The following is a 13258-nucleotide window of genomic DNA, read 5'->3' on the forward strand; positions in this document are numbered from 1 at the left end:
CAAATATACTTAGACAACCATCTCAGTTGGAGTTTCTTACGTTGAAGGAAAATTCTTTAGAAAAGATCTAATGTGGAAACGTCACGGTGGTAAACTTGGCCATTTACATATAGCTGGAAATCTGCACACCGATCGATCAGCGTTTCTTGATTTAAGCAACCTCAATAGTAAGGGAATATTCCTATCTCCAAATAAAAAATTGATTATAATATTGAAGTTTAGTGAAGACGGCTTTAACGCATGTTTTTGGAGACAATATTTTGCTGAGGACGTTCGGGAAGAAGTCAGAAAAATGACTCATAGTTTTGTAGATCAAAAAATTGACTCCTGATCAGTGAATAAGGAAAGCATGCAGGATGTCAGAAAATTGACTCTTGATCGGTGAATAAGGAAGACATGCAGGATGTCAGAAAATTGACTATTGATCGGGTGGTATGAAGGAAGGAGGAGTGAAGTCAGAAAATTGATTTCGAAGAATCTCAGGAAGTCAAAAAATTGACTCCTGATCGGGTGGTATGAAGGGAGGAAGCACGAAGTGTTCTGACTTCGAAGAATCCTGGAGGAAAATGGTTTCAGAAATCCCCGCTCAACGCAGAAAGTTCGAAAAAGAACTATCAGTCCACTACTCAACATGTTCAGCTTTGTCAGGTTCCAACGCCTTTTCATTATAAAATTACAAACTATTCGAGTGTTTACTTTATTTTATATTTTTTGGAGTGAAAATCTTTTGCACAGGAAAAAGATCCACAGAGAGCATTAAAGACTTATAATAGCTTCGAAGATAGAATCCCTAAATACAACATGAGTAACTCCTTTTAAAGCTCGTAATAATCCTTGCATATGAAATATACCGGTCAGAGTTAATGGTCATTCATGGACAATTATCAGGTATTAATTTACAAATATACGATATTAATGATTAATTATTGAGTTTGATTATCTAAAATATATTGTATTAATGGTTAATCAATGGAGTTGGCTGTCTCAAGCCTTATAAGTATACAACTGATGTCCAGGTATATCCTAATAAAAATATTGACCTATCTATGAAATATATCTGACTTGAGCGTCAGAGTGTCTTCTACAGGTCAACCCCTAATCGGGAAGGATTACATGAAGAATTGGACGATCGGAGCACAACAAGAAAGGACGATCGGAGCACAACAAGAAAGGACGACCAACCCCAGACAAATGTTACCGAAACAGAACGGTTTGATACATTTCTTGAACCTCTGAACAACAATCAGGCTTTAGACNACACTACACAACCTCCTACAATTCAATACGTACAGATACTCTGGTTTGTTCTAATTCAAAAATTACAACTTTCCATAAGTCTAACTCATTTAATAAGTTTGCATTCTCCCCATAAATAGTCATAAATAATCAGACTTCTTGGGTCTAACTCAGGCTATTTGTAGTTTTTATTACGTGGTTAGCTCACCGTTGAAGGACGTCATTCCTCTAGTTAAACACGTCTTTGCCAAAAGTTATAAATAATATGACACTACCACAATTCAATATATGCTGCTAGTTTCTATTGGCTCCATTTCACATCTTAATGTCCAAAGATAACAACAACCTGTAACGTGATCGAGAAGTTGAATTGCAGTTCAAAGTTTTGACATAAATACATACATAGATTGACACCAACTAGCTATTTCAATATCACAAGTGTGAATCTATAATAATATAAAAGTCAGAGTCGGTGTCAAAGGTTTTACCAATTCTAAAAATCCATATCAATGTGTACGAATTCGAAGAGGATTTATAGTTGAAGACACGTTTTAGAAGTGCAGTTGCATGCATGAAAATGTAAGATATCGACACCATGGACTCTGATTTTTCCATCATTCCACTCTATTTGTATAAGAAACAACTTTATTAATCACTTAGTTCTTATCGTTTTAAAACCTTTTTGTAATTTTATTTTAATATAAAAATTATAAAATCTACACTCTAAAAAGATTATTTTCAATTTGATTTCTCAAAATTTTAAAATTAAACCGTATTCTTATAGTACATGACCTTATTAAAGATCCGTTTTAAATCTCATGTCACAATAATATTTATTACACACACAAAACGTTAAAAAAATAGACTTATGCAAGGTCAAGCATTTATAATTGGTGAAATCAGAAAACAACAACAAAATTATTACAAAATCATCTTGAATAGGTTGCTGAAATTAGAAAACATCTTCCTAGAGCATAGGTACGTCAACCCAAATTGTTGATACACTTCCACATGTTACTGGTACAGATGAAATTAACAGAGTACCTTAAATAAGTTTTGAATTTAAAATTTGAATTTTTTGGGTGGTTGGTTGTCAAGATATCTTTCAATATAAACAAAATCAATAATGCATGTTTCCAAGTAAATCTGTATTTGAATTCTAAAAATAACAAATAGGAAGAAATATACCAAAAAAGTAACGAACCAATTTTCTTAAGAAATTAGTTATTATAACTAAACTTATAAACAATTAGTATCAATGTTACGATTAAATTAACAAAAGATCAAAATATTTCTAGCGTAAAAAAGAAAAATTAGTAAGAAGCTTATAGTTAGCAGTGGCATGCAACCTTGAAGCCAGTGTAAACATTGTACATAGAATCTGAGAAGTACACAAAGCTGTACACAGGACAAGACAAAGGTTGACAAGGGAGCACATCGTGCTTATCAGTTAACTAATTTCTGTAATGATGTCAATTCCCAGATGTAAAAAAACTCTTGCTTGCTGCAGATATTGTCACGTCCGTTTAGTTCTTTTTGTACGAGAAGGCTTATTTGCAATGACATCCGTTGAAGAACTAGTAATGTCCTTTTGAGGATCTTCATCACTTCTGTCAAAATCACTTTCTTCACCAAAACTCTCAGTTTTGTCTGTGTCTTCCTCTTGAGGATATTTCTCAGTATTCTCTTGTTTTGAAAGCTTATCTCGAAGCTCTCTCAGTTTTGATTTCTTGGAATTTAAAACCCTCAGAAACTAAAACAAAACAAAACGGGAGGTCATCCTTGATGGTTGAAACTTAGAAAAAAGGGAATGCAAAATTAGTAACACTGCATGTAATGAAAACCATCCAAAGACAATGAAGAAATTTCAATATTAACACAGCATCATCCTTCGACTAGTTAAGTTGGCCTCAATAACCAGGTATTGGTGAAAGAGGTGATCTACTCAAATTAAATTCCTCAACGCATTTATTTATTAATTGTGTTTCCACTCATGACTATTCGAACACAACAAAATAATACAAGTTGTCAAGAACTTGGTACAGACTTGTCCTTGGTAAACTATTTTACTATCTTGAGAGAATGGCCATCAGCCAGTGATTTAGGCATTGCCACAGAAAAATATGAAAAGAAAAAGAGAAAGTTTTGGTTTAGGAAGTGACCCTATTCAGTAGAAGTACATTAATCTTTAGTCTCAATGTTCAAGTTTTTGTCATCGTAAAGGACAACGTCATAAAGCAAATACTTTTAGGTAAGTATTTCTAGAAACTTAATGAAATCATATACAACCTAATCAAGAAAAAGTTACCAAAATACTTGAGTATAAGAGTATTTTCAGAGAAAACTAATTACATCTATATCATTTATAACCAATGTGTGGTGGTCACAACACTAATTTTATAATTACATTGTTACATTTGACCCTTTCCATAGCCGGAAATAATATTGGCAGAAAGGTCGTAAACTATGCTAGTATATTTATTGTGACATCACCTAGTATCTAAATTATACTAAAGGAAAAACCATTTAAGTAAAAATGTGGTTGCACAAAAATAGAGGAACTCCAAGTATATCTGAACAAAAAATATATCATTGTTGAAAAGAAAGGAAAGGAAATTTTAAGGGAAACAAAAAGGTTAGCATGGAAAGAGATATAGTAATCTCAAATAAGTTTTCAGACCTTGCATCCAACGAGTATTGCCTTACTCCGATTTTTTTTTTTCTATCATAATATAATAAAAAACAGCTAGAGTTTTTTTAGCATTGAGATTCAAATGAGTTTGCAGACCTGGCATCCAGGTACTGTCTTACTCAGATACTTTGCTTCATTTCATGATTGTACACTAGAAAAAGCTACAGAGTTCTTTTGTCTATTAAACAGTAGAAAACTCTAATAAGTAAAACTTATTCAAAACCTCGTAAGTTAATGGTAAAATTCTTGGTCTAGAATAACTCGAGGGAACACTGTTAGGTTACTTTATGACGATAACCTAATCTATTCCCTCTTCTCTCCCCCAACACTCGATTAACAGAAGATAAATGTATGAGTATGTATATAATTAACTCTGTAAAGTATGAAAAACAGAATTACAAGTAAGTATTCGAAAGAAGCCTTCCTTCCTCCACAGGCAAGAATGTCCAATCTTTACCCAAAAGATAATAACCTAATGAATAGAATTTTTGTAAAACTATTTATAGTATCTCCTACACACGCCCTTTTCTAACAGGAAAAAACCATTCAACTTCTAACTCTCTACCATTCGGTATTACACTATTCATACCGTTCGGCTTGAACTCCCTTCTCTTCTTCAGTTACCATTCGGTACTACACTATTCATACCGTTTGGCTTGAACTCCCTTCTCTTCAGCTACCGTTCGGTATTACACTATTCATACTGTTCGGCTCGAACTCCCTTCTCCTCTTCAGTTACCGTTCGGTACTACACTATTCATACCATTCGACTTGAACTCCCTTCTCCTCTTCAGCTACCGTTCGATACTACACTATTCATACCGTTCGGCCTTTCACTACTTCCTCTTTTATTCTTTCTCTCATAAACTTTTAGCTTCCTAACCAACAACCCAAACTCGCTTGCTAAGTCAATCACCTCACTTTTATAAATTTATAAATATTAAAAGAGGTAAAGAAGAGAACAAGTAATTAAAAATATTTATAGCAATAAGTTTTACAAGAACACAGAAAGGCTCTCATGCACAAAGCCATATAAAACGGTCAGCAAAAGAACCAACAAGACAACACAAGTTACACCATGCCTCTAGTGAACTATAAATCTTTAACATTTCAAGCAGAAAATGGTTACGATGAACTTGTTATGGGAATTGAACATATAGTTAAGAATGGCTAAAATAGCAAGATTTTCAAATCAGTTAACAGTCTCACCCATCTTCTGGGACCAACCTGCCTTCTTGACACAAGGCTGAGTCATGCTATGCGGATATAAAATAAAACAACTAAAATCTAACAGTTAAGAAGTTACCTTTGCATAAATTTCAGATTCAAATTCCAGCCTCTCATTGGCAATTCTCTCACTCTGGGCTAAGCACTTCTCAGCTTCCACTTTCATCTTCTCAAACAATTCATTTTCTCCAACAACTTTGCCCTGTACATGGATGTAAACAAACATGACTAATTGTGATGTTCAAAATTAATGAAAAGGGAGGAAGGTCTTAGGTATCTACAGCTGGTCCTGAGAACTTTGGTGTCCAGCACAAACTGGCAAAACAATGTCCTTCTAGTCATTTAAGTACTGCTCTTGTATTTTTTGTTTCAAAATAATCCATAATAGTTTTATAATCAAGATTTAAAAAAAAAAATCAACATTATTTAGGAATAGTTAATTTTGAAAAACTTCTTCCAACAGGTGCAATAGGAATAGTCAATATGTAAGTTATACATGCATTAGGGAAACAACTAAATATCTTCAAAGAAGTAAATATCTTAAAACTTGATTTTCATTCAATTGTTATAATATGTCTAATAACTTTTAATTCTTCAAACAAAGTTTCACCATCAAGATCATAAGAGTAATCATGTTTTAGACAACTTTTAGATGTTTGCAACGTAATTTCAAATCTTGATTAGAAAAATTATTTGTCTTTCAATACTAAAAGCAATCCAAAAATATCCTCAGGTATTATATTGCTCAAATCTTCTTTTAAGTCAATTAATTATCTACAATATTAAATCCTCTTTAGTAGACCTTTTTTTGCCCACCAAAAATTGGGCTGTGGTAGGTCGCCCACCTTGAGTATGCTCAGGGCCACGATTGAGTACCTACACTATTCCTATACTATTCAACTATTATTGACAAATATATTCAGGGTTTGAATACATAAGAAAGACTGTTGCCCATTTTGTTCTTTAGGAAAGGTGATATTTTAACCTCCCATGATGATTCAAGAAGAAATCAATTGTTGTATGTACAAGACTATCCCTCATACAGTCATGCAGATGATAGAAATCTGAGCAAAATAAGACTGAATAAGAGTTTATATCCTTCCTGATTCAGTTCTAGATACTTTATCTGTTTTGCACCTTCTCAAGATTAGAACCAAGTTTTTCTACAAACAATTATGCTTATCAGTCTTTCTATAAACAAAGATTCCTCACGCAGACAGAAAATGTAACTTGAATCAATGACAAGGGAACAATGGCATGCAGTCTTTTGCAATTTCATCCTGTCTTTCCTAAAATAAAGAATATTATAATGACAAGGCAGCCTTTTACCCCCATATTTCACCCCTTTGAAGAGTCCTATCTGTTACCTCTCAAAGCATCTCGAGTGTTTAGATTTTCTACAAGTTGCTAAAAGTGTGATGCATAAGTTCTATTAAAAGTTCACCAGCATATAGAAGCTAGTTAACTAAAAATATGCTGCCGTCTTCACTTACTGACGAATACCAGAAAGACAGTTTCTGAGAAACTTACTTTCCTGGTCAAGCGGAAACTATAACTTTTACTGAATGGTTTGTTTGGATGAGAGGAAAGAAAAAAAAAAAAAAAAACAGGAAAGGAAATGTAAATGGTGATACACTGCTCTCTCTAAAAAAGTGAACGAAAAAAAAAAAACTTCTAGAAACAACAGTTCAAAAAAAAAAAAATCTTTCATCTTCTCTTCTATTAAAATTTCAAAATTGTATCCCCTCCTTCATTTCCTTTGGTCTGAAATAAACAGAGGATATTCAAAACATCACTGACATAATGCCCAAACAGACAAACATAAAACAGACAAGTGAATGTCACACACATACACAGCGAACCATAAATTACTTGTATAAAGAACACATTAAGGCAAAGAGATTGCACAAGTTAAGCAGAATTTACACTTATTTTATTGTTCGAGCCCGTGAGAAAGTCCAATATTTCTACATTACTTTTCTTAGAATCAGGAGACAGCAAGCATTTCCATCTCCAAAGCATAGTAATTCCTTGCTTTTCAAACGTCCACGACAACTGCAACATTCATACCAAAACCAATAGCAAAAGTAGCAAACAGATATTAAAACACCAGTTTTCAGAGCATTAACATGGATAAGAGTGAGTGAGTGAGTAATAATAACCCTCTTATGGCCATCACCAGCATCGTCAAAGGCGTAGACAGAGCCCTGTTGTTGAAGCCCCAAATAGCGCCCAGACAAGTCCAGGTATTCTGAAACTGCGAGGTCCCACTGAGCGGCGCGCTGTTTCACCTCCTTCTCCGATGCTTGAAATTAAAAAGAAAAGAAAAATCAGAACTTAGAAGATTATTTTTGCAAGAAATCGGAAATGGGTAGCTGAAAATGAGAAAAGAGCGAAAAGGGATGTACGGTGGCAATGCCAGGCGGTGAGGCCGTCGGTGACGGCAAGGTGGAAGTGGGAGGGAAACCAAGTGGCCTTCACGAAAATGGGTTGTTCTTTTGCAGTGTGAGCGTTTGGGATGAGAAGCTTGGAGCAGGTGTACCTCTCTGTTTCCTCCGCCATGGATGCCTTTGCCCTGCACTTCCACCTCCCTCTGTCTATCTTCTTTTGTCAATTTCATCTTTCAGGTTTGACTTTCACATAAATAACAAACCAAAATTTATACATCTTTGAACTGTTTCTCAAAGGGAAAAATATTATACATAAAAAATAGTTTTAACTAATATATAATTAAAAATCAGATTCAAATAAATTAATAAAATATTATAAATTAACTTGTAAATAAGTTAATTGTAAGAATTTTTTTTTTTTCTCTTTCTTCTTCCCTTCTTCTTCTTTCCCCTTTATCTTCTCTCTTTCTTCTTTCTTTTATGAAACCTTAAGGTTATGGGTGTAAGAAAAGGAAAACGGTAGAAGAAGATTTTTTTTTTCACTGTGAAGTTGGGATTTGTTGCACATATGGTAAGGAGGCGACTTCGGCAGTAGACGTGACTTCTTCTCTGCAACTGGACAACCTCTACTCACGGATACTACGGCAATAACATTTTATGGCATGGAGATCTCATTCTCAAGTCTCTTAGCAAATGCAGAGACTTGGATTGAATTCACGATAGTTTAGGGTTCATATTTGGGGGTTAGGGTTTTGAAAGAGGGTTTTTGTTCGACGTCTTGCGATCTTGAGAATTATAGTGAAAGAGAAGAGTTTTCAGATAAGGGAAGCTGGTTTGCTTTTAGTAATTGTAATAAGATGTTTGTAATCTGTCATTTGGTGTGCATGTGATTATATGATTATTAATGGTGTGAAATTTGGAAAAATATGAGTAATTACCCTTTTATGATGTGTTTTTGAAAATTGTGAATGTATGATGAAATGGAGATGTTGTTGATATAAAACTGTGTTATTATTGATAGTTGGAAGAATTGAGGATTTGATGTATAAATTGGAGATTTAAAGTGATAGGTGTTAGCATGTCAAATTTTGGATTAGTGAGTTTAAAGGGAATTCTGTAGTTTGATAAAGGTCTTTAGGTCTATTATATTTGGTTTAAATCCTAAAATAGTTATACTATGAAGTTGAAATTGAGAAGTAACACTTGAGTGTATTCTATACCATTTTAGAGTGAAATTTAGGGGTTTTGAAAGGTGAATTTTAGAGGGGATGATGGTTTGATAGCATTAGCAATTTAGAGACTGTTTTTGAGGTATTTTAGACTTGTTTGAACTCTTAAAACAGTACAATCTAATATATATTGGAGTGGAGGTCTTGTGAGGGTGTATGTGCATGATTTTTAGTCAAAAAGAGGGTGTTGAGTAGTGAAATGGTGAGGTAAGAGGTCTGTACTGTTTTGGAAGGTTAGGGGTATGTTATCACACCTATCAGAACTTGTCTAGATGACTAAACCAGTAAAATATGTTCTGAAATGGAAAATGGCTTCATAGGTTGAGTTTTTAGCCCATTTTAGGGGTTCTAAGGGGTGAAAATGAGAAGTAAGACTACTGAGAGTATTATGTGGTTTTAGAGAGTCCTAGCAAGTGTAATTGGACTTGTTTATGCAGGTTGCAAACTGGTTTGAGAGTTTTAAAGGATGGAAATGAAATTAGGTAGCTTGTAGGAGTGAAAAGTGAGTTTTCAAGTGTCAAATTGAGTGACAACAAGGTTCTCTAAGTTTTCTCAAGTTTTGAAGGGTCCTAGAGATCTTTAGAAGTTGATGGTGGGGTCTCCAAGGTCCAATTTGATGTGGTTTTGCGACTGCCATGGCGCTGGGCGCCCGTGTGGGGTGTTGGGCGCCGCCTAACAGCTCTGCAACATTTTTGGGGAGTTTTTAGGGTTCTAAATGTTCGTTTTGGACGTTCTTTACATCATTTGGGGGGGGGGGGGTTAGACCCTTCTGGAGCTGTTGGTGAGGGTTCCAGAGTTGTTTTCCTTACCAAAATAAGAGTATCCTTATACCATGGATTGATCGATGTTGTTTGATTGAAAGAGTGTCTTGAATGTTTATATATATGGCTTATGTGGTTGGAAAGAATATGATTGTGAATTAGAATGATATAATTGAGTATGATTTGGAAATCTCAAGATGAGATTATTGGAAGTGATTGTGGAGGATTTTGTTGTTGTTTGTATAAATGTATAGAGCTTTGAAATGGTAAGTCTATCCCTACACTCCAAGCACCGTTCATACTCAAATAGAGAAGAACGATGTGAGTGGTGAGAGTAGAAGGAGGTTCTTGTCTAGGCTTAGAGTTTAGCCATAAACTGGTATAAGGACTAACCTTGTGTAGTGTTGGGAAGTGTTAGCTGAACTATACAAGTGCAAAGACTACCAATAGTTCGACATTTTATACAAATCTGGATGAGTCGTGTTGAGTGGTTAATGCATGAGAAATCTGTGTACATTTTGATGTTTATAATGTAATCTAATTGTGTTAAATAATTGTGTCATATAAATAAATTTTGTTTACCTAGCTTATTCTTACTTTTCTATTGTCAGTCTTTGTATGTTTTCTCTTTTGCGATGATCACCTGATTGATATGAGTTTAGAAAGATATTTCGTCTTTAGTAGATTTGTTTTCTTGTAATAGCTAATTTATCATATATGTAATATTCCTTTTACTAGTATTTCACTATTAAAAATGAGATATTACGTTAATAATAGTTTACAAAAAAAGTTCATTTCATTTCTTACTTATTCTGTTTTTTCTCCTTAAAAGATAAAAACAAATGCTGAAATATTAAAAACAAACAAAACTTAAAAGTTACGTATGTTTAATAGTTTTTTTTTTAATATGATAACTTTCACTTTTTTTTTTTTTTATCTTTTCCATTTGATTTCATTTCTTTTAAAAATAATTATCATAGTAACATTGTCACTCTAAATTTGAGTTAAATAATTTTAAAAAAATGGGATTAACGGAATACCATTTAAAATAGTTTGATCAAATTAAAAATATATTTTAATAAAAAAATATTAAACTTGTTATATATAATGTTTTTCAACTGCCTAAGAAACTCAGTCTTGTGGACGAAAATGTAAATGAAAAAAAAAAATACTATTATGAGAAATTTGAACATTTCTAGTGTTTAAAACCACAAAAATCAACTTATCAAATCGGTTCATAGTTTAATACAATTATTTACATTACATATGTTATAATTTAACACATTTATCGCATTTAATTGTACAATTTAACTTGTAACTTCTTGATTTAACCAAGAACATATTAATTAATGTGATCAATTAAGGATAACTAATTTAAAGTTTCAAATAACTTTATCTTAGACCAAATTTATCATATAAGCTGACATGCCAAAAACTCGTTAATTATTTATCATCAAATAAAATATTATTAAAAAATAATACAAAACATAACAATTACATCAAATTCATGATAAAGAATCAAAATTTAAAAAATATAATCAAATTATATAGATTATAAAAAAAATCTAAATAAATATATAAAAATAAAATACAAAATTATTTATATTATTAGTTATGAAAAAAAAAAGTTAAACTACATTACTTAAAACAAGTTCCACAACAAAAGTAAATTTACATAAATCCAAATTTAGTATAAATAGGAATCTATATTTTTAACAAAAGTTGAAAATTACAAATATATTTACTTTAATTCCTTCTAAAAATACCGAAACACGTACTTAAATCAAGACAAGTCAATTAAAAAAGGGTTGAAATTAAGAGAATAATGTATTAATATGTAGTAGATAATATCTATCTATCTATATCTATATCTATATATATATATATATATATATATATATATATATATATATATATATATATATATTTGCATGATCCTAATTTTATTATTGTTGTAAGAATTTGAAAAACAAGTAATTTTACAATCATTAATTGATTATTACAATAGTTACAATAATTAATAATATTAAAAGATAAATTTAAAAATACAAATATAACAAATTCATTATAATTTCTCATATTCTAAATCGTGATAATTACCCTAATAACTATTCCATTAATCTCTTATTATCTAACCATTACACAATCTTTCTTTTAGTACAAAAACAAAGTAATTAATTGTTTTTATTAGATAAACATTTTGAAACTAACTAATTTATTTAAAAGAAGTTGTTTATTTTCATTACAAAAATTCTTAAAATTATCGATAGAATTTTATCGATAAAAAGAATTTATTGATAAATATTAATTACTAACAATTCTGAGTTTTTAAAATTGTTGCATATTCTTAATTCAAGAACAATTTCATATTTTAAAATATGGTTGAATTAAATTTGTTAATTGTGTGTACATTAGATAGAAGAGTTTAGTTGGGAATGAATTCGACAATTTTATAAGATGAGTTTCAGAACTCGACAGCTTAAATAATTTATTTTTGAGTCATGATATTACTTACAGATATCATCCATCGATAATTAAAATATATATATTTGTTGATAAATTTCATCAACAATATTTTTATCGATGAATTTTTGTAATTTTTGATAAACATTAAAAATTATAAAATTCAGTTTTAGTAAAAAGAAAAAAAGTATCTAAATTTTTTTTCTGATTGCTGTTAAAAAAATGGTTAAGTTTGACAAACTTTGATTTCTTTGTTTTCAGTTTTTACTAACTAATTTTTGTTTTTGTGAATGGAGAAATTATACAGCTCTTTGAGTTTGATTATTTATAAAGTTAATTGTTTTTGTGTTAATGTGAATGATAATTATCTTCAGTATTTTTAGATGAAATATTCTAAAGACTACGAGCAATTTTTTTTTTCGTACAAGTAAAAAGCTCAATTAATGATTGAAATCCAATGGATAAAAAATATAGGATACAATAATATTTTCAACCTTAATTATTATATTAAGTTTTTCGTTTTATTCACTGTACTTTATCGAATTTCTCTCTTCATAAATAATTTGTCTCCTATGAATAAAGAATATTGGACAGTTGCTAGTAGGCAGTACTGTCAAGTAGCTCGACATTGAATTCATATTCATTACTCTTTTATTACTGTTATTTGGTTATCATAGTTCATTGATTGCGCTTTATATCTTAAGATTGCCTTAGAACTTAACTTTACTGTGAGAAACATATACATATATATATATTAGAGATATATATATATATTTTAGAAATGTATATAATCTTCTTATTTTAGAAATATAATATATTATATTTTTCTGTCTAATAACGTCCTTCGTCTGAAATATATTATCACGCAACATATTCTAGTTACAACCTTACAAAAGTTAAAGATGAATTATTTTTTTGTTGTTTTCATAATTATTTCTTTATTATTGACATGTCATATAAGTTAATGACCAATGTCTCCTTATAAATATAATTTATTGTTAAAAATGTGTGATCAACTAAAAAAGTTTAAATTATGGAATTTTAGTAAAAAGAATAATAAATTAGTTTAAACTTAATCATAAACATTTTCATTCCTCATTATTCTGAAATTTTATTTCTGCTATTATATAAATAAATCATGTCTAACACGAAATATCAACCATCTTAAGAAAAATCCCACTATTCAATGAATTGAGATTTTGAGTATTTTGAAAAGTTTTTGTAATCAGATTAGCACTTTTATCCTTTTTTTTTTCAAGA

At 31.0% G+C, this 13258-nt stretch overlaps 1 protein-coding gene across 1 annotated transcript; it reads right to left on the reverse strand.

Moving 5' to 3' along the window:
- Nucleotides 1-2485: 2485 nt before the first annotated feature.
- LOC106771189 (DNA repair protein XRCC4) lies at nt 2486-7789 on the reverse strand. Its single transcript, XM_014657114.2, has 5 exons — nt 7564-7789; nt 7318-7460; nt 7082-7210; nt 5235-5357; nt 2486-2989 (listed from the first exon to the last, which is right to left on the reverse strand). Exons 1-5 carry the CDS (start codon nt 7715-7717, stop codon nt 2753-2755), a joined length of 786 nt encoding a protein of 261 aa, XP_014512600.1. The 5' UTR covers nt 7718-7789; the 3' UTR covers nt 2486-2752.
- Between the last annotated feature and the right edge of the window lie 5469 nt (nt 7790-13258).

The sequence above is a fragment of the Vigna radiata genome, chromosome 8, assembly GCF_000741045.1.
Source record: "Vigna radiata var. radiata cultivar VC1973A chromosome 8, Vradiata_ver6, whole genome shotgun sequence".
Classification (NCBI taxonomy): domain Eukaryota; kingdom Viridiplantae; phylum Streptophyta; class Magnoliopsida; order Fabales; family Fabaceae; genus Vigna; species Vigna radiata.